Genomic DNA, 27,910 nt, shown 5'->3' with positions numbered 1-27,910 from the left:
GTTTTTGGTCAAATGTGAGCTCGCACAGAGCTTCCGCATATCCAAATATTGATGAATGATATGACCAACACGTTTGATATCTTTAAGGCCTCTGCTATCTCGATCAACTTCATTTTACGGTCATTCAAACCATCTCTTTCGGGCGTCCACTGCGTTCACCGTCCTCCGTGCTCATTTCACCATGCTTGAATTTTGCATACCATTCAATTATTGTTGATTTCCCTGGGACAGAGTCCGGAAACTCATTATCAAGCCATGTTTTTGCTTCCACCGTATTTTTCCCTTCAGAAAACAGTATTTTATCAAAACACGAAATTCCTTTTTTCCATTTTTTTTCACAATAACAAAATTGCTTCACAAAAGACGCTCTATCTCACAAACTAATTGACTTACAGACGTCAAATTTTGACACGAATCATTTGAAGGTTGGTACTGTATAAAAATAATATACATTTAATACTAGCGACGCCATCTACGTGTCAGACCGGGGACTTATCAGCCAACCGGTTACATGTTAGAAGGAACATGCTGACATGGTTAATATGATAAGGATGACAATGATTTATATACACCCAAAGAAATTTGTTAGTAGGGACAGCAGAAAAGTCTGCGAATTGACCTATAACAGCAAACTAAATGTTTGCTGATAGTATTTAGGAGCTTGTAGATATATTACATTGCAAAAATATACCAAAAACTACTGTTGGTTCTTAAATATGCTTTGGGGAAAAATTTATGACCTAAAAATTTTATAAATTGTTGTTCATTACGCCCTGAAGTACAAAAATATAACAGCAGACATCGACTGCTGTTTTCAGCAGACTTTTTTCTATGAGTGTAATTTATTTTTTTAACCCTTTAGTTGTTATTGATCGTAATTGTATGTCTAACTTATGTTAGAACAAAACACACAAATTACAAGAACTAAATTCTTTTGTCTATATCATAAAAAAAAGAAAAATAAAATATTGAATATTTTTTATAAAAAACGCATATTTTCTTTTATTTCAAATAAATAAGATTTTGAGTGCTCAATATATAAATTTTTTGATTGAAATTTATTGCCAATATTAATTAATAATTTAATTGAATCAATCAAATTATTGATTGATATTTGTTGCGAAATTAATTAAAATTTTAATTGATTCAATTAAAACAGTGATTAAATTTTATGTAAAAACCAATTACTTTTTTAATTGATTCAATCACACAACTAATTGACAAAAGTCAATTAAATGTTTAATTGAAAATCGTATTGGTTTTCAATCAAAATGGGTGATTGATATTATCATTTTCGTGATTGAAGACATTTCACTTAAAAAAATGATTGAATCCGCGGTTTTCGTGATTGAAATCAAAAATTTTTTGGTGTGTATGGCCTACCCAGCAAAAAAAGCGTCGCCAAAAAAGTACTGAAATGTTTTTTTAGATCCGGAAGTGGTGCAAAATTGGCGCAGAAGCGATTAATTTAAAATGGGCTTGTCACACACGCAATTTTTTTTTCTGGTTCAATCACGAAATTAATTGATCCAATTAATTTTTTAATTGAAATATCTTCAATCACAGAAATGATAGTATCCATTAAAAAATTAATTTAAAATCAATTAAAAAATTAATTAATCCAATTAAAAAATTAATTGATACTAATAATTTTTGTGATTGATTTTTGTTTCAATTAAAAAATTTGTTGAATAAATTAAATTTTTAATTGAATATTTTTTAAAACTCAATTAATACTTTAATTGGAATTTTTTTTCTCTGTAGGTCAGATGTCACCATTTGAACAGACGTTGCACTGAATTTGCATCTTAAAGTGGTCCGAATTCAATGTTTTGGATGTGAATTATGAAATTTTGTGATATTTTGCCAAATAAATAATTTTTGTATTTTTTTAATGATTTTTAAAAGATTTGACCTCAAATATTTTCAAAAATTTGCAATTTTTCTATTATGGATTGAGAATTCTTATTCTCTTTTTAACTTATTTGAAAAAAAAAAAAATAATTTAAAATGTCTTATTAAAAATATGAAAATAGCGAGTTCAAAAAGTTACTGAATAAAAACTGATAAAAAAATAAAAAATAAATAAAAAGTTGAATCAAAAGAACTTCCTGTGTAGTTAAAATAAAGAACATCTTTGGGATTTTAATTCATCATTAATTCATCACAAGTTAATAAGAAATATTCTATTGTGTCATTACAAGTTAATCATTAGAACCCAACGTGTAATGAGAGTTTTATTTCTGGTAATGCAAATTGTAATGAATTTTGGTTACGTAGTTTTTGCTGGGCTATTATGTTTTTAGTTATGTCCCTGGAAGTTATGTTCTGGAATATATGTATACGACTCATGCTGTACGTTCGCCAAAATACAAAAGTTGTGTTTTTTACATCGTTTGGTCTGCATAAATGCATTACTTGTGTGTTAATGACTATAGTGATGTTGTGAGTTTACTTTCAAAACTATTCTCCGTCCGGAGAAAGTTGAAGTTTTGCAAAAAATGTTTTTTGCAAAAAATGTTTCGTACCGAATGAAATTTTAGACTAAGGAACATCATTTGCATCTTCCCCATATTATTCTGCCCTCTACCTTATTTACACCAGTTTCTCCGCTGTAGTACAAACAATGAAGCAAACAATATATTTTTATAATTTTTTAATGTTACCATTCGTTTTGTAAGTAAACACACTATACTCTATTCCATAAAATTGCATCGTTACTAATGTCCTTTCTAACGATGTAAATAGCTTCAAAATGGGGCTGCGCGAGTTATCCGGAATTCAACATGACTAACATTTTTTTTTTTTGAAAATTCCGATATTTCATATCTAGGGATCCGTTGGGGAACGGGGATGTTTTCGCGTAATGACTACGAGTATATTAGCACTACGTGCTTGCAAGTTTCATTAAATTCGGACCAAATTTATGCCTTGGGAACAGATGACGTAATGTTCCTCATATTGTTTGTTGTTTCATGCTTATATTTAAATATCTTTTAATTCTAGGCAAGCATATATGTCCTAATAAGGACTTAGCTCTTTTGAACTTTTACAACTGGTTTATGCCTGGTGTAGCACATTGGTTATCCATATCGATTATAAAAGCTCTGAAACGCATAGAAAAAGCAATAGAATTGGACGAACTTAAAGCTGTAGACGAAACCGTAAAATACAGCTCATCAGCCGTTGACACAATTGCGATATTTTATCAAATTAAAATGTTTTGGGACCAACTGGATTGGCCTGATGCTGAAGGATCCTATACTTTTGTAGCAAAAATTGTGGATGTAAGTCTGTTTATTTTTATTGACGATTATCGATTATAATTAACAATATATTTTTTTAGGATATTTGTCGATGCTGCGTTTTTTATGCTCAGAGAATGTCTCGCCGAGTTAACACTCTCACAAGTGGAAATAGTGAATTTTTCCACGTGTCTACTGAATGGTGTTTGGCAATAAATAACATCGACTACATACGTCAAAGTTTACCATCATTTCTCAAGGTATGTATAAATATACAGGCAGTAGCAATGTACATCGAACATTTTTAGAAATCTAGTAATAAAGGCGTTACCAAGTTGATCGCGTGGTAATGAGACGAATAGCAACATAGCAACGAAACACAGTCATAGGATAGTGGTGCACTAACTTGTCGCATAGAGTGAGATACTGGCGAACTACCTAATGTGACAAGCGAATGTTCGTTTCATAAGAGCTGTACAAAAACATTCGGACGCGAGGCTCCCAATGGAAGGGTTAATAGAAACTTGGAGTGAAACAACTTATACACTATCCGAATAGCGACGCATGCTTCGACAATAGTTATCCTCATTAACCTAACCTAACCTACAGCCTGTTTCTGTATGCCGAAGAGCTCTATCGATCGACTGAAATGCACAGAAGACCTGTAAAGATGAAGATGAAATAGGACCAGATATTATATACATGCAAACTTACACACAGAGAACGAATATAATCACCCCAAATATGTTTCGAGAGCAAAATGTTATTTTTGAACGGTGAACATGTAACATGTTTGTCACAATCATGTTATGATCTCCAAAATTGTGTATCTGATTTCGGCAACCATATATTTGATTGCCGAGAAAACATTTTTGCGACAAAAGTGTACAATGTTAACGGCCCAACAGTAATATTTTTCTCTTGAAACATGGTTGGAGTGATCATATTCCTTCTCCGAGTGTTTTTACGTTTGATTTGTTAAGCTCTATACTATAGAGCTTAAGTTAGGTGGCAGCCCGATGTATCAGGCTCACTTAGACTATTCAGTCCATTGTGATAAAACGCTATAGTAAAATGAAAAAAAAAAAAAAAAAAATAATAAATAAACATGAAAGCATGAAAATGCAAATACAACTACGCCTCAAATGGTCCATCGGCTTAGTACAATTTTAGCATACTTTTTCAACATTTCGGCCGTTGTCTTCCAATGCGTCTTTTGAAACGGACTTGTCTGTATAGACACGATCTTTAACAAAAAAGGATCTAAAGCAGTTAAATTGAACGATATATGCGACTAATCGACCGGTCGCGAATTATGTCTCCAGCCTATAAAACGCACCAAACTATTCACTACATGGACGGCAGAAGTGCGCAGGCAGTTGAATATTAGTGTCGATGGCGAAATAATTCCGACCACAAATTACCCCAAAATTCTTGGCGTCACATCGACAGCCTTTTCAGGTCGTCTGCCCATGCCACTGCAATTTGTAATAAGCTTCGTGGTAGAAACAAGGTCCTCAAGTCACTTGACGGCAGTACTAGGGGTGCGGATAAAGAAACCTTGTTAACTACCTAAAAGGCAATTGGCCGGTCAGTGGTAAACTATGCAGCTCCAGTGTGGACACCGCAGACTAGTGACACGCAGTGGAATAACATAGAGACCTGCCAGAACGCTGCCCTTAGAACTGCGACTGGGTGTCTCCGCAGCACACCCCTGGATCACCTTTATGTGGAGACAAAGATCATCCCTGTGCGAAGGCACAATTACATGTTGTCAAAGCAGTATCTCCTGGGTTGTTACCGCAGTAATCATCCAAACCACCATCTCATGGATGCACAACCACCACCCACGCGTCATCTTTTCTCTTGCCCAGCTAAACTAACCCGACTTACTACCAGATCACTCTGGACACACCCCACCTTAGTCGCAGAGTTACCCGATCTGGCCACAAGCTGAAGTACCAAAACGTATAACATAAAATGGATGAAATCGCAATAATTTGTTACAACAACAACAACAACAACAACGCACCAAACTATGACTTTTGGATGTACTTCAACCGTCGAACTGAACGGACGTGTTTTTAATAGCGAAGTACTCATCGTAATAAGTACTTATTACGAATTTCAAGTGTGGTGGTAAATTAAACCAACATGCAGCGAAATTTAAAGTCATCTACTGGTTTGCTAAATTCAGGTCCCAGTGGACGGGTATCGACTGAAGTTTTAAATTTGGAAAATGACCCAAGAGTCAGGCCCATTTGTCGACCTGTAGAACCTTTTCTAAGGTAACGACATCAAAAGGAGGTATCGTGTATATAAGTGACTCGAATTGAGATGTTCTATTTCATTGCTCTTTATTCAACGCAGTAAATTCAATACACTGATATGATGATATGACAAAGTGTGTGAATAAGTATGTATGATATATTCGTATATGTGATAAGAATTTCAAAACAAAAAGAGTAAATAAAGCATAATTAGTGAACTAGTAACCAATACGTAACATTTCTTCCCTCGTCTCCTAGGGAGAGTATAGTACTCGCCGTTTCCTGACCCTCTGTGATCTTCTCGGTGCTTCTGGGACTTCTTGCTGATTCATGAATCTCTCAGTCTGAATAGGCGTTTGTTTGGGTGTGTTTGTTATGTCTCTTCGAGGTGTCTGGTCACAACGGATCGCTATTGGTGTTTCGACTGTACAGTTTCTAGATACCATTATATCCGAATTTGCTGCTAACCCAGATACTCCCGGTTGCTCAGATGGACTGGATGCCACGGCATGTGCACACCCTATTTTGCCATCTCCAATCTTTTTTTCATACGGATCAAAAGTTTCGACATCTCCAAGCTTCGTTTTCCCCAAGTTATCTGTGCTTTCAACTGAATTATGAAACTTACTAATCTGATCAATGTGACGTTTATAAGTCTTGCCTCTGTAATCCACTTCATAATGTAGGTCTCCCATCCGTCGTGTAATCGTTCCTTTTATCCACTGCTGCATTCTTGGATTTCCGGATAGAAAGAATACACATTGACCTGGGGATAATGAGCGGAAGGAAGGGTTGAATGCGGCTCTTTGTTTCTTACTTACCCTCGTTTGTAAATTATCGGGTTTTATCAGCTCCATCTTAGTTCGTATTGTTCGGCCTAAAAACGCCATCGCCGGTGACTCTGATGTCGTGGCATGTGGAGCTTTCTATATTGACGAAGGAAGATGTTCACATTTCGTTGTAGTGTTGTACTGGAGGTTCCCATGGCCTTCAAAGCTTTCTTGACTGATTGACCATTCGTGGCTGGGTGATAAGGGGCAATACACTTGTGATATCTTACACCGGAGTTTCTTAAGAAGCTGCCAAATTCTGCAGATTTGAAACAAGGTCCATTATCTGTCACAACTGTTACAGGTGAGCCGTAAGCCGAAAACATTTCATCGAGTATATCTATTGTTGCAGCTGCTGCTGATTCTCTAGTCACCTTGACTTCTAACCATTTGCTGTATGCATCACTTACAACTAGTAACATTTTCCCAAAAATGGGTCCAGCATAATCTATATGCACTCTTTCCCATGGTGCACTAGGATATTCCCATGGTGTTCTGAAAACTTTTTTTTTGGCAAGGATGCCACTTCCGCGCATCTTTCGCAAGATTTTGCCAATTGTTCGATATCTATCGATTCCGGGCCAGAAAATAAATGAGCGCGCTAACCCTTTCATTTTTACAATACCTATGTGTGCTGTATGTAGATCTTGGAGTACAAAGTTACGCAAAGATTCTGGTACCACCACTCGGTGCTCAAAAATTAAACAGCCAGCAGCTAGAGAATAGTTGGCCTCAGGGCACGGCTTAAGTCGTACCCGTTTTCCAGTAGTTCAATAATTCGACATAAATGCTCATCTTTTCGCGTTTCTCTAGCTACTCTGCTCGCATCTAGTGGTAACAGTTGACTCACGTTATTGACCATAAATCCGTCGAAGTCATCTATATCACTGTCATTCGCTGTTGTCTTCTGATGAAAGCGTGAACAGAAATCCGCATTAATGTTGTCATGTGTCGATCTATGTTCAACATTGAAATTGAAGTTGGCCAAAAAATCGGCATAATTTGCCATTCGACTTATGCACAGAATGGACAATGACTTTTCAGGATGCAAAGGGTCCATTTCCTGGCATACAAATAGGGGAAAAGCTTTTGTACTGCCCACACTATACCCAAAGCCTCTTTAGCTATTTGGGGGTACTTCTCCTCCGTAACGCTCAATGTTCGGCTAGCAGAAGCTATAGGTCTTTCTATAGCATTACTTAGGCGATGTGATAAGACTGCTCCTAATCATGTTTTGCTCGCATCCGTTGCTAACACCAACGACAACGCCGGATCATAGGGCATAAGTACCTGTGGTGATATGAGCAATTGTTTTATATGCCCATATGCCTTCTTTGCTTCAGGTGTCCATTCAAAGTTCGGTTTACGTAGCATATCCCTTAATGGCTTATCAATTGTAAATAAATTAGGTATAAATGAATTGTAATATTTCGCCTTCCCCACGAATAATTTAAGGTCATCAAAACTCTGTGGTTCTGGGGAATCTCGTATCGCTTTTATGTGCCGATCTGACTTGTGGATGCCATTTTTATCAATTTTGTGGCCAAGAAATTCAACGGACTCTGCAGCACACACGCATTTAGATTTATTCAACCGCAAACCATTTTCTTTCAATTTTAACAACGTTGATGACAGGGCCGACGTCAATGAATCAAAATCTTCAGCAAAAATTAAAATATCGTCAAAAAAGTTTACTACGTTTGACATACCTTGAAATACTCCGTCCATACGGCGCTGCCAAATAGTGGGGATGTTCGCGGCTCCATAAACCGCACGTGTCGGCCGTATTAGACCATGTGTGGGTGTATTCAGAGTTAACACTTCACTAAACTTCCTGTCAATAGGTAAATCCATATATGCACCTGTTATGTCAAGGTGACAAAATATTTTAGAATTGTTTACTTTATTGAAAAGGTGATCTGATTTGGGTATAGGGTGTTCGTCAATTATCATTTGTGGGTTCAGCGTTGGCTTATAGTTTCCTGTAATGCGTATTTTCGAGGCCCACTCTGAGTGGTCTACTCTTACGAAGATTCCATCGGCAAGTTTCTTATCAATTTCTGCCGCATAGCTCTCTCTAAGAGCTAACGGTATATCACGAGCTTTTGCAAAACACGGTCTAGCTTCCGGCTGAAGTTGTATTATGGCCGGAGGCCCCCTTAATAGCCCTGGCCTATCAGCAAAGACATCATTGTATTGACTCAGGATACCATTTATCTGTTCCTGTTGTTCTAATGATATGTTTTTTGGAATTGTCACTATATGATTCACACGATCATTTCCCACTTCATTTTTACCAAAAAGTGTACAAAAATCAATTTCGTTCACCATATGTGCAATCCACTCTCTTCCTATTAACGTATCAACATTTCCTTCGACGACGTATAAGTTGAGCCGGGTAGTTTTCTTACCCATAGTTACTTTTACGGGAACTCTACCGATACAATTTATACGATTTTTGTGTAACTCGTAAATATTCTTTTTGTATTTTGAATGGTTACTCTAGGCTTGATACATCGCAAATTCTGGAGACTCATAATAGCACATGGGGCCCCAGTATCAACTTCCATTTCTAGATTCTGTCCATCTATTTTTACCCACACTGTTTTACGACCCGAAGCTTTATCTTCAGCAATCTCATTTACTGAGTATTCAATTGTGTGCTCCAAGTCATCGAAAGGCTCCGGGGAGTTAGACTCAACGATCTGGGAAGTTTTGCTTTTGCACACTCGGGCGATGTGCCCTTTTCTACCGCATACAAAGCAAACACTAATGCGCAATTTGCAATTTCCTCTCAAATGCTGTTTACCACAACCATTACAGTTTGTTGTTTGTTGTTGTTGCCTAATATGGTCACTTCTTCTCCGTGTTACTGGCGGATATCCCAATTTATTGGTCGGCTCATGAATATTTGGTGCTGCTCCCTGCATTTCACTCGAAGCTCTTACGGTTGATTCAAGTGTATACGCCATATCGCAAGCTGTTAAAAACGACTCTGGTTTCCTTCTTATGATTTCATTACAGAAATCGCGTGACCGTAGCCCCTGTAAAAGTTGTTCTATTAACATACGGTCTGCAAAAGCACCATAATCACAAAGCGCAACCCCTTGCTTCAAACGGAGGACAAATTTCGGTATAGTTTCTCCATCCTCTTGGACAATTTGCCTAAACCGAATACTTTCTGCATATTTATTTCTGATTCCGTCAAAATGCTTGATTAAAATAATCTTAATCTCTTCATATGACAGATTTCCTGGCTCTCTTGGACTAGCTAAGAATTTAAGAGCATTGTTGAGATCACTTCCCATATAAACTAATGCATACTGTTTGTGTTCGGGTTCCGGTATTTTACTCAACATGAGGGCTGCATCAAAATGCTTGAAGTAGTCTTGTACCGTAGAGGTACCCCCTTTAAATTCCCGAACTACAAATGGCGGTGTTTTTGAGGTTATGTTCTGTGGCTGCACGTTGGCCAATACTGATGTCGTTGCATTCTGCACAGCTTGCTGTATTACATTCGTTAACGCTGCCGTTAATGATTCCAAAGATGCTGGATTCTGTTCCATAGATGGTTCTATGGGCATTCTTGAAATTTTCCAACCACTTCTGACACCAATTTATCGTGTATATAAGTGATTCGAATTGAGATGTTCTATTTCATTGCTATGATATGATGATATGACAAAGTGTGTGAATAAGTATGTATGATATATTCGTATATGTGATAAGAATGTCAAAACAAAAAGAGTAAATAAAGCATAATTAGTGAACTAGTAACCAATACGTAACAGGAGGTAATCCCTCACGAAAGAGATTCAAGGAACGCAGACATGCTTTGTTTATCCTAAAGAAATTAGAATAAGTCGACGCAAGCACGTTGTCAGCTAAGCAAAGCGATTCCCTCATGAAAGAGATTCAAGGAACGCAGAAATGCTTTGCTTATCCTAAAGAAATTAGGACCAGTCGACCCAAGCACGTTGTCGGCTAAGCAAAGAGATTCCTTAAAATGGGCTCAAGGAATTCTTGAAGCTGGAAAAAGGGAACGATCGCCGGATGAGCTGCCATCCTCCAAACGGGATCAAAGATCGTTTGCCTCAGTTGCAAAATACAGCCTTGTGATGGCTATCATTAACAAAGGATCATTGGACGGTATGGTTCCAAAGCAAAAATGGGGGGAAATAGAAAACGCGATGTCTAGTGTCTACTCAGAGGTGCGAAAAAAGTTTCCCGGACCAAGTCCTCGACGGCAAGATGCTGGATGGTATCAATGACGATTTAAGTTAATCGCATTTGCGGACCAGAGGTCTATGATTGCTTTAAAGCTGCTTTGATGCTAATTGGTGAAGTTTGGGAAGGGGCCGCTTTGGAGTTAGTCGAGAATAAAGACATACCGGCTAAACCTAGAGCACATGCATCGATACCTGCAAACCCTCCTGATCCTGAGTCAATATTAAACAGACTAATGGAATGTAACCCAGATCTTCCAACCGCCGATTTGAAGGTTGGTCGTTTGGATGAGGTGGATGGATCACGACGACATGCGGTGTTTATACTGAACATAGAGTCGCTGTCACATCTAGTCCAGATCCATGTAAGTTATGGCTTTCATGATATCCACATGAAGGTATACAAAAACGACCAGCCAAAGAATTCCGAAACGGACAAGCCTCCGTAAGTGTCAGAAGTGACAAAATATTCTTGAGAAGCCGAAGGAGACTGTAACGACCCGACATTAGCCATACCTTCTAATGACCTGGTGCTACCTTTCATTTTCCGGCCGTGCTCAGGGAGTTGGGGTGGTGATTTTGGCCAAGGAAGGTATGTTAGGGACTATTACAAAAACCAAAAATTTAGGTAGCTAAACCCTGAATAATATTGAATGTTGTACAACATATGAACATGAAATATAAAACAAAAGATGCATTGGAAATATTCGATAACAAGGGAAGAAAGGTGTAATTTTCCCCTTAGGTCTCTACCCACCCGCCTATGTTATCTCACTTAAATGTCATTGGATAACCCTTGATTGTGCTACCTTCGCTCTAACCCTTTCGTGGAAATAAAATCAATCTAATTCATTTTAAAAATTAATTATACATCAACAAAATTTAAAAGGATCATTAATATTTGAGTAAACAAATTTTAATATATAAAAACAATCAATATTTTTTATTGAATTTAATTTTAGGACTTTTAGATTTTTTTATAAAGTATTATTGATAATTAATATATTAATTTTATTAGGTATTAGCACAAAAAAAAAACAAATAATAATAATTTATATCTATTAAATTTTATGAATAAAAATTAACTTTTAATTATTTACATAAACTAGAAAGGAACGATATCATTTATATTTTAAGCTGAAATTAAGCTGAAACTCAAATAGATGATTTGACAGTGGCATAGGAAAAGAGATATGTTTGTTTCGAATTTATTTCGGCATAAAGGCCGGTATGCACCTCTAGCGAAATTTTCGCTAGCAAAAATTTATTTAAGTCTACAACAAAAAAACAGGGCTGTGTACACAAATTTTAAACCAGCTAATCGCTTTTAAAAATTGTTAATATATGTTCCAAATATTCCTCAAATAAATTGTTTATTATTTACAGACCTTTTAAAACTTTTACGCACACAATGATTGTAATAAATTAAATGTTTGCTGCCGAACCCTGTTATTTTCATTAGAGGTGCGTACCAGCTTACGAAATTTAACGCTACCGAAAATTTCGTTAGCATACATAGCAATGCATTTCTTATAGGAATGAAATTTTTCGCTAGAGGTGCATACCGGCCTTAAGCCGGCTGTTATTGCGCCCAGCTGCCACTTGTTGAATGATTTCACACACATTTTCTTGTTCGTTTTGAAATTCTATTTTATTCAATGTCTTATTTCTGGGATAAAATGTGTTTTAATCTTCTGGTTAATATATACACAGTTTAGTACAATTCACTGTCACAAAGTTTAATGTAATTCACTTGGCTGCCTCTTGCCTCTTTTGTCTTCGTTTGCCACTGTCAAACCGACTACTGTCCTCTGTTGATTATATGATTCAAATGGGCATAGAAAAAGAGCGAGAGCAAGATCTTCGAAAGAGGCAAGAGACAGACATAGCATAGCTTCATGTCCACTGGCACGGGCATAGATACATATATATTTTTTTTATTTTCCATTTGTGTTACGTACGTCCTTGTCTGTACCATATTTGGCCCGTGGCGTGGACACCGGCTATCATACAAAACCCTTTTTCGGAAGGTTCAAGTGTGGTTTATTGTTGGGTTTAATGAACTGCCTGCATTTATTCTGATAATTGGTTGATAATTTTGCTGCAAGTAGAGGATGCTGATGAGGAATGTGGTAATTCCGAAACGTGCGTCCTTCCAACCATCTTGCAGTCTATAGGGCTTTGCCCAAATAAATTTGACAAACATTCTTTTCCTCTGTTGGTTAAGCTACACTTGTAGTTTAGTCAATGTGTGGTTTTAAGCTGAATTAAAAAAAAAACAACAACGGAAAACAAAATGTTAAAAGTAATTTTAATGTATAGGGAATCGTTCAATATGATGATACCGGAAATACCAGAGACAAATATGAGCACTGTGCAAGATATCGAACACACAGTGGAGCGGATTACTAAGGCCTTCAACATCTCACTGAAAGCTGCATGCCCTAGAGGAAAGCCACGGTGGAAAAATCGACCGCCATGGTGGTCTACGGAGTTAAGTAATGGGAGGAAATCCTGCAGGAAACTCTTTAACAAAGCAAAGTCCACAAGAGCTCCGGAAGATTGAGGCATTTACCAGTTGAATCTGAGAGGATATAAACGAGAACAGAGAAGGGCTCAGCATAACTCTTGGAATGTTTACTGTAGCAGTATCGAGAATACGTCGGGCTTCCAGATTACGGAAGTTACAAGCATCCACTAACTCAGATCCAGGTTTCATTAAAACATCGGAGGTTAATTTTCCTGGAAATCAGCCGAGCTCGATATTAAATGGACTGACAACTCTGAATGTTCATCCAGGCATACTCAGGCTGTTATACGAACTTCTAATGAAGAGACGTATTTCAGCCGCACTAGGACAAGCAAACATACAAAGGTATGTGAACAGAGGCACTCCCCAAGGAGGAATTCTATCACCTCTTCTTTGGAATGCTGCTATAAACAACCTTGTGGTTTCCCGAGAAAAAGAAAGGATAAAAGTGGTGGTATACGCAGATGATGTGGCTCTAGCAGTCAGGGGAAAATTCCCATCCACAATCAGAGATAATATACAGAGAGCCCTCCAGATGACTGAGAAATGGGCGAAAGAGAATGGTTTTGGGGTTAATCCTGCAATGACAAAACTAGTCATGTACTGCAAAGATCGCAAAGCTCCCATGGTTAAACCCATATCCTTAGGGAGTATTGAAATTCCCTTTGGTGAGTGTGCAAAATACCTTGGCGTTATTTTGGACAGGAACACACAAAAAATATGTTCCTGATTCAATCACGAAATTAATTGATCCTGGGTGCCTGGCCATAGGAACACATCGGGGAACTGCGAAGCGGATGAGTTAGCACGGCTAGGAACTACCTTACATTTTCCAGGGGAACTAGAATCTGTTGGTATGCCTCTGGCTACCTGCAAGCTCTTACTGCGTGAGAAAGCTGTTATGATGGCAACTGTTCGATTGGAGAGTTGAAAGGGTTGCAAATATGTCCCCATTTAAACTTAAAACGCCCACTAGATATGTTAGTGTTCTCAAGACGTCAGATATCACTCCTGATATCTGCTACAACGGGTCGCTACTGTATGAGCTGTCATGATGTGGAGGAAAAGGAATCAATTAAACACCTCTTGTGTGAGTGTTCTGCATTTTGTGTAAGGCGTAAGCGAAAACGTTAACTTAAGCAGTCTGCTAATGTTTTTGGAACAATCTGGTTGGTTCAACAAAAGAATATAATGGAGAAGGTTCAGCGGTTAAAACTAGAAGTGCCCATATGTAATAGTGGAGAACGCCAGAACGTTATTTGTTCCACGAGCGCCCTTCTTAGCCAACACAAAGTCACCCTTTACATGTAAAGTTATGTTTGGGAGCCACCGTGGTGCAATGGTTAGCATTCCCGCCTTGCATACACGGGGTCGTGGGTTCAAACCCAGTTTCGAACAAACCCCAAAAAGTTTTTTCTCAGTTAAAATTCATTGAAGCTAATCGGATTGAACATCATGTAATTTAATCGTGAACAACTAATACATAAGGGAATAAAATGTCTTGTTTGACGACGAAGAAACATTAAAATTACATCTACTTAATAAATAGTGCGAATTAATTTCTCCTTTAATCAATTTCATGACAAATACCATCCCAAGTATAAATCTCCTACGCTCAAGTATTGGAAGGTCAATTAACAATAGAGCTGCAAAACTATCGATAGTCGCACCATACGATATTTGCGATAGTTTCGAAAGAACAATCGATAGTATCGATACTATCAGATTTTTTGCAGTAACTAATTTTTTCCGATTTGAAATGTTTTTCATTACTACTGCTACTTCAAGTTCTAATTAGTACGGTCCAATGCGAACATGTGGACATAATTTGATTTCAAACAAGTCCTTCTTTTTGAAATGATGGATCCGGCTGAACATTCGCTCGGACTCCGTAGATGCTGGAATATAAAACTAATCGTAAGACCTACGATTTTATCACCCACATCCTGACTGAAATTATTGCAAAATTTATCACAATGGACTGAATAGTTTAAGTGAGCCTAAAATTAATCTGCCTACCGCTATAACATAACGCTTTAAACTTGAATTTTTTTAAAGCAATTCATTTCATACAAAGCAGTCAACTTTAGGAAAAAATAATCTATGTTTAAAGGAATAACTTTTTGACATCAAAATAAATCAGAATTTTTGGTTTATTTTTACTTACATTAGTACATAGCATCGGTATTTTTTACTGATCTGGGTTTCTTCGATAGTATAGCTATCGGAAAATAAATATCGATAGAAATAAATAAATAAAACTATCGATAGTTTTGCAGCTCTATTTAACAATAAACGATGTGTGCAAGGAGGAAGATTATTGTAATCCCATTCCAAGTCTCTTAATGCTAAGAGTAGAACTTGTTTCTGAACAGATTCAATCTTAGTAATGTACTGCTTATAATAAGGGCACCACAGTACAGAAGCATACTCCAGGTGAGGCTAAGGATGTGAAGTCTTTTTGACAGATACGGATCATTGAATTCCCTAGATCATGAAATTTCGTTACGTTCTCCAATGGCATAGACACAATAAAAAGGAGGGATACGAGAAAAATATATTTTCTTACATTTAGCAAGGTTAAGCGACATAACATTGACCTCACACCCAGAGAATGAAGCCGCCGAGTCGCGCCGCCGATTTCAGTCGCCGCCGACCATTTTTTGCCAGTCGACGCCGCGGCCGAATATGTCGACTCATCTCGACTCAAATTTAGCCGCCAAGTAACCAAAAATATCGATTTAAATCAGAAAAATGTTTATTAAATTGTCGTATTTTTTCCAAAATTTTGAACACAACCAATCATATTTAATCTGCTATAATAATTTAGCAAAAATTTAGCTCAGAAAATTTGAACGAAAAGTAAATTTGTTTGTAAGATAGGTTGTACAACTAATCTCATTACCATTCGATTAACTTCAAATTGATTTTATAATGGATAATTGTCCGCCGCCGAGTGAACAAATTTATATCGGCTCAGCCGTCAAGCCGCCGCCGCCGGAGGCAAAAATTTAGTGTCCGCCGCCGCCGACAAAAATGGGTCGGCTTCATTCTCTGCTCACACCATTTCGCCAGCCTAGTAAGATATAATATAACCTATGGGAAACCATATACACAAAGTTTACGAAGAAGAAAACGAAAACCCAGGAAGTTCATGTAATTCAATTTTTATAACTTGTTTTTTTTTCATACTTTTAATGGATAATTTTAACTTTTTTGTTTCAAATAGGATAAAAAACAGAGTAAGAATTCATAAAATGGTACAAATAATTTAAATTTTGTCAGCAAAAAATGCTAAATCCAATCTGAAAAAATTGTGAATTTTTGAAAATATTTGAGGTCAAACGATTCTGACAAGCATTAGAATCCATTAAAAATTATAAAAATTATTTATTTGACAAAATATCACAGAATTTTTTAATTTGCATACAAAACATTGAATTCGGATCACATCTAAAGAAGTGAAGCAAATTCAGTGCAACGGCTGTTGAAATGGAGAACTTCCGTCCTATGACAAGCCCATGCTAAATTCATCGCTTCTGCGTCAATTTTGCACCACTTCCGTATCCAAAAGAAAATTTTCATTACTTTTTTGGCGACACTTTTTTTGATGGGATATAAACCGTTTCACAATGACCACCAATTGTTCTCTATTCTTTCTTTAGCTGTGTTATGTTGATATCTCTCGTCAACCCTCCCGGTTTCCATCTCTATTCTATCTCTATACTCTCTCTCGCTCTCTGAATAAAATATCGCAACATATATTTGATTATTACAAATTTCTAAATGTGTCTCAAACATTTTATGCTAATTTGGGAACATAATTTTGTACTTAAATATATTGTGTTTAAAAAATTCTGTCCAAAATACATTTTGTTTACATAGGAACATCTTTTCAATCCTTGATATACGGAGTGTTGCAAAATCTTACGATTGTTAAAAAATTATATAATTGCCATTAGCGTAGCTCGACAATTTTCCTAGGGGGGGCTATAGCCCCCATAGCTGCAAATTTATAGACTGAACTTATAGGTTCAATTAATGTTTTATTTCATAAAAATGAATAACAATATAGGCATCAAAATAACTCGACAATTAATTTATAATAAAGCAACTAAAAGTAGTTCCACACTTTTCCCAGAAAAAAAATTGGGAGTTGTTCTAAAGGCACAACTTTAAAAGCACTTCCAAAAATGTCCTCACAAAGAAGTTAATTATTTTAACTACACAGGAAGTTTTTTTACTTCAATTGTTTCATATTTTAATGTGTAATTTTTTGTTTTCTTTAAAAAAAAGTAAGAATAAATAAAATGGTACAAATTATTCAAATTTTGCCACAAAAATGCTAAATTCATTATAGAAATTTTTATAGAATTTTTGAAAATATTCGAGGGAAAACGTTTCAAACAAGCGTTAGAATGCATTAAAAATCATAAAAAGTATAAAAATTAATTATTTGGGAAAATATAACAAAATTTTTTAATTCACATTCAAAACACTGAATTTGGATAACAACTTAAGAAGTGACAATTTCATATTACATTCATCGCTTCTCCGCCAATTTTGCACCACTTCCGGACCCAAAAAGAACATTTTCACTTCTTTTTGGCTATGCTTTTTTGCAGCATTATTAATATATTAATTTATGAAAGAATAGTATCAATTACTATTTTTTTAATTAAATTGACTAAACCAGACTAAACAAAATAATAAAGGAGCTTTAGTTATTCAACTAAATCAAAAGTTCAACCACAGATTTATTTTAGATTTCAAACATTGCCATCGGCAACTGTTACCACAACCAAAGTAATTCGATTGTGCATGAAAGACTTTAGCGGAACTTTGTGCGGTTGTATATACTTGTTTAATTTTTAGAAAAATGTAAAATCGTAAATAGGTTTTCAAATTCTGGGGGGGGGGGCTAACATTTTTCTGGGGGGGTCTAAGCCCCCTCCCCAGAGGCCTTCCTACGCTTATGATAATTGTCGGTATTCATTTGAAAAATACAAATAAAACATATTAACAACTTTATTAGTGAGACAATTTCTCGGTATTTATTTGGCTATGGAAGTTATCAAAAAAAACATTAGATTTTTTTAAGTAAAACGTTTACTGAAAGTTTGTACGATTTGTTGCCCACTTGTATGAAAAATTTGCAATAAAATGATTCCATACATCAATCCAATTCATATAATTTTTTTATTCTGTAATATAGTGTTACATACATGTAGGGAAATGTTAACTAATATATAGATTACATTCATCCTAATTTTTCCGAAAATCACATCGTTAAAACAAATAAAAATGTCTTTGGTGTTTTCTTCAAAATTAGTTTTGGAATGATTCCATACAAATTTGAATCTAAAATTTAGTGCGTTTTAGTTAACTCAAACGTTGTACATATTTTGCTATTTACTGTTTTTTTTTTTTAATTTCAGCTTATCTTATGGCTATTATTATTTAACATCTTTTTCTCTTTTACATGTCTTTTAGGAGTTGGGAACTGATCGAGTTATAAAACGGCTGGCCGAATACTGTACTAATTTGGAAGCAGAAAGATGTGAAGTTACTATCATGAATGTAATCGACAATGCTCTAGATACAGAGAAAAACCAAATTCTGGAACTGATAGAAATTGTTGCACGCAAAATGTCTCCGCCTATCCGAAGATTTCTTGCTGAAGGGGCTGAAGTTTTGCACGAGGATTCAAATTCAATGGAACGTCTTATGATGTATTTGGAAACTTCATTAGCCACCCTCTACAACACGTTAAATGAATACAATTTTGCCCGTACCTTTGAAGCTATTTGGGCACAAATATCTGTCATAATGTACGAACTGATTCAATCAAACCTCGATGTAAGTATGTTAGTAATCTAAATATATTACCCTTTGACCCGATGTTGAAACGTAAATATGGTTATATGTGTTCCAATGGTTTATCATAACTCGAGGAAGGTTCTATTATCTCTCCAATGTGCTTCCTGTAGTGCGACTTATATTAGTTCAGAAATTGTGTTCAGACCTTCTAAGTTCTCGCTTACAATCAAAGTAGTGACCCATCGTTAAGTTAAAATGAACTAATTTAGGAAAAAAATTAACTGCATACATTTTTATTTTGTTTAAAGGGTGTGATTTGGGTAGAATCAGGAAGTACATTTTATTAGTTGAATTCAAAATTCAAAAATCACTCAATTGCAGACGAAAAAGAGCCCTCTACGGTGTGCAGACAAACTACAGCGCTGTGAATTCACTTGAGATGTCTATACCTTCCTTGGTCTATGGTATATGCAGATAAAAGTTTGTGTGTGTTTATGAAGCGACAACTAAGCTTTTCTATGTGTGTTGGAAAAAAGGAAGCCGCTTTAAAGCAATGAAAAGAGCTAAAGCATACGCCTACTTTTTTTAATTGTGTTTCGGCCTTATCTCTTTACGAACAACACAAAAGCAAATGCCGCAAAATTAATGTTTGGAACTGACTACGAAAAACTCAAAACGAAATGTCAGAAAATTAATCTTTGGAACTTGCACATTTTTTTTTTTCAAGGAGAGAAATGAATCTTCTGAGTTTATAGTTTATGCACAAAAAAAGTAAACTGTTTTATAGCAAGAATGAACCACATCGCGTGAAAATTTAACTAATTTGTACTCCACATATTGAGATTTATACAAAGCGTTATTAAAACTAGGAAAATTTAAAGCCCTGTTGTACCTTTTAACTGCAGTTCACGAAATTCCATTCTCTCAGAGAAGAAAAAAATTGACTAAAAGTAAAGATGAAAATCTTAGGCGCCAAACCATGTCTATTTTAACCATACTGTAGTCCATTCCTACTATTTTTTGTTTTTCTGTGTGGTTATGAACTACAAGAATGGGAGTGCTTTCTCGTTGAAACATGCGCGCTTTGTTGGTGAGGATGTTTCGTTCACCCAGAAAAAAGTGACCCCTTCTTTAAGTTAAAATTAATTAATTTTGAAGAAAGTTGAACTTCGTATAGCGTCAGAGCCAAAGTAATTTTAAGGTTGGTTTCGATTGGCAAAATGTTTGATTCAGCCAGCATATTCTTAATAGGTGTCGTTCTGGGGCCAAATCACCGCATTCGTCATCGAGTTCTGTTTCGTATAGAGAAACATTTCGATCGCATTAAATTTTTGGATCACCGCATTCGATCGTAATTTATTTTGTCTACTACTTTTTTTTACATTGCTGTAAACATATGGTAATAAGAAATTGAAAGAGAGTAGAATTTCAAAATAATGTTTTGTTATCAAATTATGTTATTTCTGAGATATTTATATTGTTTTTGTGTGTTAAAATATATTATGAATCCAAGTGTTTTTTTCTCGTTTTCGGATTCAGACGATGAGTACAAAGTGGCAATTATAAGGAAAAATATTCGTGACAAAAGCAGTCCTTTAGCATTGCCTGAAGTAGAGTAAGAGTAAATTGTGTTTTTAACATCCATAGATTTAAAAGACGTTTTCATATGTCAAAAGAAGCTTTTAAATATGTTCTTGAAAAAAATAAGTTTTTTTGAAGCGGCTACTGAGCATTCCTTTCTTTGATCCGATTCCCTAAATGCAAGTAATATTATATTTTCTTAAATGTATTTTGCCAAAATGGAATAATAATTACATTTTCACAAACTTTTTTCTTTTTATTTACCTTTTTTCTGCTCAAAAATCACTACATACTTCGTTTTCGATAGCATGCTACCTATCGTGCTCAACTTCGAGTAGAAACAATTCGATAACGACTGCGGTGATCCGCGTAAACTACATTACGAAGACGAAGTACTCGATTTCGACTGCGGTGATTTGGCCCCTGAACGCTCCCAATACGCATCTAATTGCGTTGTTAAGGAAACCTTCTATTTCTTGTAGATTTTGGTGCGAATCCAATAAAAGGAATTGAGTTTTTTGATAATATGAGTGGATCAATTAGCGATACTAGCTTAGATGTGTTGCAGTTAAAATGTTTGCTCGATTAGCATCTTATTAGGTTTAGTGACTTTGTTAGAGATTTTCCTAGCTCTTCAGAATGGATGGTACACATGGAATGTACCGTTTGTTCAAATAAATCCCTAATATGCGTTGGTTTTTAACTTTTTCAAACTGAAACCTTCCACATCTTACAGTACGAGTGAACTTAAAGATTTTTCTACTCTTAGCCTTATTCATATATATGTGATAAACATTCTATATTATGGAAAGTCAGAAATTAGGACTAGTCGAATTCCATACCTTATTCTAGTTAATAAACTATTCCAAACTGCTTTCTGTTTAGGATTTTTTTACTGAAACATGTAAATGTTTTGTTTTCTTAGTTGACCTTTGGAATTTTATAATTATTGAGATTTTTCGTTTGGCTTGAGGTCATGATAAATGAAAAATGCTGTTATAATTGTTTTTCTTTGTTTTATTATTGAAATATTGCTATTTCGGATATTTCGACACATTTAACAATATTTACTTTCACAATGGTTATTAACAAAAATATAACAATGATTCTATATTTACGTTTTACAAAGTAATAGAATTTCTCCTTGCAAACTTGATATCTAACTAAAGCTATCTTACTTATGTTTGTGTCTTTGTATAAGATTTCTATAAATCTGTGCACAGTGGTCTGTGTCGGTTTTGTAATTCATACGTTCGTCAGTGGGAGTATTTATTATATGTAACATCTCCAATGCGTATCTTCTCTTAGTATTCTCTTTCATCGTCAGTATTTCAACATTCTTGAAATTTGGTATGTGTCCTGTAGTTGTGCAATGTGCTGCAAGGGCCGTTTTTTGTTCTAGGGTCTTGTCTTTCATCTTTTGGTCGGACTTGTAGGCAAAAAGTCTAGTTTTTAATTTGGACCTGGTAGTGCCAACATAAGACATTGGACATGGATTGGTTTCGTCTCCATCGCATTTTATTTTATATACCACATTCGATTTGTCTTCCATTTTATCTTGGTTTTTGTTTTACTAAATAGGTCATTTATCGTCCTGTTACACTTTAGCGCTAATTTGTAGTTATCCTTTTTGTAAATATTTGATTTTTCAAATCTTTCGGAAAACCACGGGACATATGTCGTCTTTTTGAAAACCATGGATGTGGCTTCTTGTTTGTTGTGATCCTTATTCCCTTTATTTTTCACGTATTTTATGAGATTATTGATTGTGTCATTGGGGAAGTCATTTTGTTGTAGTATCCATCGTATTTTCTTCTCGTTAGTCTTGTGAAATCTAACGTCGCTTATGTTTAAAACCCTATTAACAAAATTGGTGGTAGTGTTGATCTTAATACGACGAGTATGATAGAGTGAAAATTTATTAATCTCCCTGATGCTGTTTTCTTTTGATACCAATCCAACATAAGGTAATTTTCCTTCGGTTTCACATTCCATTGTGAATTGAAGTTGTCGATAAAAGGCGTTAAGTTTCGTCAATGTGTTGCTAACTTCATCTTTATCTATGATGCAAAATATGTCATCAACATATTTAGCCATAAATCTTGGTTTTTTTAAGAGTTTAATATAATTACAGAATAGCTTGGTTGTTATTTTTCTTGTTATACCTTCTTAACGAGGCGAAATTGAATACAGAATCCCACTACAGGAGTCCAAATTTGGAAACGAATTGAAGGATTATACAAGAGGAAAATAATATACCAAATCCATGTCTCATCGATTTCGAGAAGGCGTTTGACTCCATTTGGATCCCTGGCCTAATCGCCAAGTTAATAGGTTACAGATTCCCACTTCCATTAATGGTTCTGATACACAATATGCTAAATGATAAGCGCTTTATTACCTGCGATCGGGAAAATTATAGTTCCAAGGAATTTTTGCTAATAAATGGGCTTCAGTAAGGTACGGTCAATGCTCCTGTTTTATTCAATTTATTCTTACACGAACTCTTAGAAAGTATAGATGATATAATAGGATTTGCAGATGACATTGTTGTATATCATTCCGATGATAACATCGATGGAATAAATGAAGGTTTGCAAGGACTGGAATATGAGAATAAACGTGGAAAAATGCGAAACAATTTTGTTTCGCCCTCCAGTCAATAGGTGCAAATCCAATATTAGAAGGAATTGGGGACGTTTTGGTATTCGTTCAGTATCGACAGATAGGAGTATACCTAAACAAGACACTGTTAAATACTTAGGAGTTTATTTAGATACATTTCTTTACTTTGATTTTCATGTCAATGAGCAAATCTCTAAGGCCAGGAAAGCTTTCTTCAAATATAAGAAACTATTTGTCTCGAGGAAGTTGCTGCCAAGAGCCAAGATTATCATGTACCAGCTCTTGATAAGGACCATTTTAACTTACAGTTGCTGTTCATGGTTCAACATATCACCTTCCTACATGGAGAGAATAAGATAAATCGAACGAAAGTGTCTTCGTAGTTGTATGCAATTTTTTAGAACACCGGATAGCAATTTTACTAAATATGTATCTAATGAAGTTTTGTATAATTCTGCAGGAATCAACAGAATAGACAATTTTATGATAAAATTAATAAGAAATTATATTGTTAATAGTCTGGAGAGTACTACGAATAATCTTATTATGGCTTCATATAATGTCAGTGAAGAATACATAGGTTCCACTTTATTATCTGGCTATATGCCACCGGAAGCCTTTATATACCTCGACAATAAAGGCTTCATTCAGAGTCAAATGGTATCCCAATTTTCTATCATCTCTATAGAAGAGCGAATAACAAGCGTGTTGATAGCAATATACTAGCCAACAATGATATGCGATTCAAGACAAGTGTTCCTACCAGGGACCTAGATGAACGAGAAAACATAGATTTTGATAAATATTGGTGGATTATGCCGTAACCCCAACCTAACCTACTTTTACTAATACGACCCCTCTATTTTATACTTATAAATAAAAAAGTGATGTTTTTGCAAATTTTTTCATTACACAGCAATTATTGGAATTTATAGTCTCTATAACTTAAAGAAAATTCATCTTAATAGTAAATGTATCTTAAAAATTGTACTTGAGAGTCCTGTTTAGGAACTGTGTGCACTAAACATAAATAATTTATCTATTTGTTTATTTGTAGTAAAATATCATATATAAACCTAAATAAATAAACGATTATACAAAAAAAAAATCATATTAAACTACAATCGCAATCGTTTAAAATCAGCTGTGTTGTTTTCGGTTCAGATAACGATGACTTTTATCATTTATTTTCTCGAGTGCATTGTCGTCATTTTCATTCATGCTAAATAGTATCTTTAATGGTGTAGGTTACTTTTAGTAGGAAGAAATTGATTCCTTTTCTAGTACAAAAAAGTTTTCTGCATTTTTTTAAACCCAAAGGTGAATAGCTGTTCTGAGAATTTAGTCGAGCAAAACTGCTTTGAATGGTCTTCAATTAAAGGGAAATTCATACAGTTTGAGAATATGGCCTATTTTTCTCTTCCCGCTATGCTTATTTCTTTTAAATTAGCAAACAACTTCAAATTTTCCAAACTGTTTTTGTGCTATTTTTCCATTCCATCGTTTTTCGTAGCAGGGTTAACAAGGTCAACGCAGCTTAAACGTCAATTGCTAAAGATTACTTGTGGTATGATCCAATCGTTAGTTTTTTCGTAGCGATTATGCGGTAAAGAAATACAGAATCCTACTACTGATTTATATATTAACAGTTTTTTTATTACACCCTTACCATTCGTGCTCTAAAAAATTTATAAGCTTGTCTGTCTGTCGGTCCATGTTTTTATTCGATTTGCCTACAAATGGAAATCTACAGGTATTTAGGACCACAAATAAATGCGCCGAAAATGGGGTGTATTGGTCCATGCTTTGGTGTAGCCCCCATATAGACCGATCTTACTTCTTGGGCTTCTAGAATCCGTAATTTTTATCCAATTTGCCAGAAATTAGAAATCTAGAAGTATTTTAGGACCATAAATAGGTGTGTCGAAAATCGTCCGTATCGGTCCATGTTTTGTGTATAGCCCCCATATAGACTGATCTCCTGATTTTACTTCTTGGGCTTGTAGAATTCGTAGTTTTTATCCACTTTGTCTGAAATTCGAATTCTAGAGGTATTTTAGGACCTTTAAGAGGTGTGTCGAAAATGGTGAGAATTGGTCCATGTTTTGGTATAGCCCCCATATAGACCTACCTCCCGATTTTTTTTGCTGCTAGAATCTGTAGTTTTTATCCACTTTGCCTGAAATTGGAAACCTATGTATTTTAAGACGACATATATGTCAGCCAAATATGGCGTGTATCGAGCCATGTTTTAGTATAGCCCCCATATAGACCGATCTCCCGATTTAACTCCTTGTGCTTCTAGAAACCGTAGTTTTTATCCGATTTGCCCGCAAATTTACTTTTTTTTTGTATTTTAGACCCTTAAAAATCTGTATGGCATTTATTTTTACAGGTCCATTATGTAAGGCATCCATATAGACCGATTTCACTTCTTGAGGGTATAGCAGGCGGAGTAATCATAAAAATGGCTTGAAACTGAATGTAAAATTTCCAGATTTTACTCCTCGTAATCATTTAAATGATGGCGGTAAAAATCTACAGATTTCATATTTCATATCAAGGCTTTCACCCATGTTCCGATATCCACTTCAATTCCACTTCCACTATTCACGTCAAATCCACGAACGTGAAAATTTGGTGTTCTTAATTCCTCGTTCTTTTTTGAACTTTTCTGTAACCAGCTGGGTTGCACAAATCACCCAAAAATTCACTAAGGCGGAAATCAAAATAAGTGGAATCAATAGACTTATTATAATTTATTATTTTTTTAATTAAAAATGACGCAGTTTTAATAAAACTCATGTATTAAATATAAAACATTTCAAATTTTTTATGCCAGTACTTTTTTTAACCGGAAATACACCCATCTTGGACATAATTCAACTTTCACCAAGACTTTTGCAAGTGAATTGATTTCACGAAAATTCCGGTGAAAGTGGATTGTAGGACACGAAAATCGTGGAACTGATTCACATTCACCTGGAAGTGGATTTGGGAACATGGGCATTTATTTCATCATTTACACGATATGTTTATGATTTCTCTAAAATTCAAACAAAATTGTTTCTTATAAATCCAGAATCTGATCTAGTCTTCATAGGTAGAATCTTAAAATGTATCTTCGGGAAGCGTACTGGTTGAACTGATCTGCTTGGGAGAATATCTGTCATCAAATCTCCTGAAATTCTATATATTATCAAGTAACTCGCTAAGGTGAAGAGTTTTCAAAGTAACATAAACTATTATATTTGATTCATGGTGGTGGGTATTTAAGATTCAGCCCGGCCGAACTTACAACTGTATGTACTTGTTACCGGTAAAACGATTTTCCAAAATTTTAATTAATATATTTCCAGAAATCAAGAATTTTGCTTCCAATCCGCAGGCTTGCTTATTGGCAGAAGAAGAAAAATATAGTATTGAAAAAATAGTCTGTAACAAGTACTTGTAATCAAATACTCGTTACTTTCCGAACACTATTGCTGAAATATTTTTTGCAGACCAAAATCACTATGAATGCATTTATCCATAGTGATTTTGGCGTTCCGACATCTGATCACTTTTATGTGTTATGGGAAATATATACAGGAAGGGATCAATGTTAAACTTTAATATTATTCAAACATACACTATGTGATATTGCCTCATTTCAACATTGACAATTAATAATGTACATACTTTTTATACTTGTCAATTTCTTTAGAAACGCCGTCCTCCAGCTTTCTTTAAAAATTTGCACAATACTTTGAGAGTAATGATTTCCTGCTTCAAAACTGGTAGCACGACGACTTCAGACAGTGAGGAGTTACATGAAATTGAACGAATCCTGGAGTTGCATAGCTTTGAAACAGCGGACCTAATTCATCAGTATTATTTAGACAGACTGGGTAACCAGAAAGAAACTACCAACTCCGCATATGGCCAGTTAACTATCAAAGGAAAGTTCACCGATAACAATTTGGAGGTAAGTTTATTTTTTATTTTGGTAAACAAATAATATTACTTAAATTTGGTATATGGTTGTCAGTATTCGAAATTATTCGTATAATAAATAAAATTGAGGAAATAGCTGTTGCCGTAAACTCTTTGAAATTTTTCTTAACTAATGTGATGCAAATTTCAGAGTTAATATATAGCTAAATTTCAAAAATAAAAGCGGGCATTAAGTTCGCTAAAATTATTTTTCATTTTAGCGCCAAAACTCTAAAAGCAGAATAACGTTATAACTTTTTGGCAAATTGTATTATAACTTGGTGGGGAATGATCCAAAACAATAATTGAAAAAAAAATATTTTCTTTAAAATGAATTATTAAAGAAAAGTACCCGTGAAAACATGGCATTTTAGAGCGATAATGCCAACTTAATACTGGCCTTAAAGGTAAAACTGAAATTAATTTCTAAATACGATAAGTTTTAAATGCATTAAAAATGGATTTAAAAATAGTTCACGCTTAAAAAAATGTATGTGTATATTGTAAAATTATCTATGGTTATAGTCGACTTCACGTTCTTCTTTTGTTAGAGTTTTTGAATTTCTTCCAAAATTTCAATCTTTTATAACAAAAACATTTTTTGTTACAAAATTGTTATTTTTGCAATTAAAAAATAATATCTTATCCAAAAGCTCAGTCCATTTCGTTTATATCGAGCAATTTTCTTTTCTGACTGTAAATCTTTAATAACCCACCTTTCGAAGCTTAATTGTAAAAATTTATTCCTGAAGTCGCCCTCGCCGTCGCTTTTTGTCAGTCGCCACTAATTGGTATTCCGTTCGTCGAT

The 27,910-nt window shown here is 35.1% G+C and overlaps 1 protein-coding gene across 3 annotated transcripts in view; it reads left to right on the top strand.

The window, feature by feature from the left end:
• stac (C2 and C2B_Munc13-like domain-containing protein staccato) overlaps window positions 1-27,910 on the top strand; it is a 197,861-nt gene that overhangs the window by 144,794 nt on the left and 25,157 nt on the right. For all 3 annotated transcript variants that reach the window (XM_075291047.1, XM_075291049.1, XM_075291050.1), the window contains 4 exons: window positions 3,007-3,287; window positions 3,347-3,505; window positions 18,595-18,960; window positions 26,834-27,094. In XM_075291047.1, coding sequence (XP_075147162.1) covers window positions 3,007-3,287; window positions 3,347-3,505; window positions 18,595-18,960; window positions 26,834-27,094 — 1,067 coding nt within the window. The remainder of the gene's footprint in view (window positions 1-3,006; window positions 3,288-3,346; window positions 3,506-18,594; window positions 18,961-26,833; window positions 27,095-27,910) is intronic.

Source organism: Haematobia irritans, chromosome 1 (genome assembly GCF_050003625.1).
Source record: "Haematobia irritans isolate KBUSLIRL chromosome 1, ASM5000362v1, whole genome shotgun sequence".
Taxonomy (NCBI): Eukaryota; Metazoa; Arthropoda; class Insecta; order Diptera; family Muscidae; genus Haematobia; species Haematobia irritans.
Note: the sequence above shows the minus strand (reverse complement) of the source record. Positions and strands in the feature narration are given on the sequence as shown.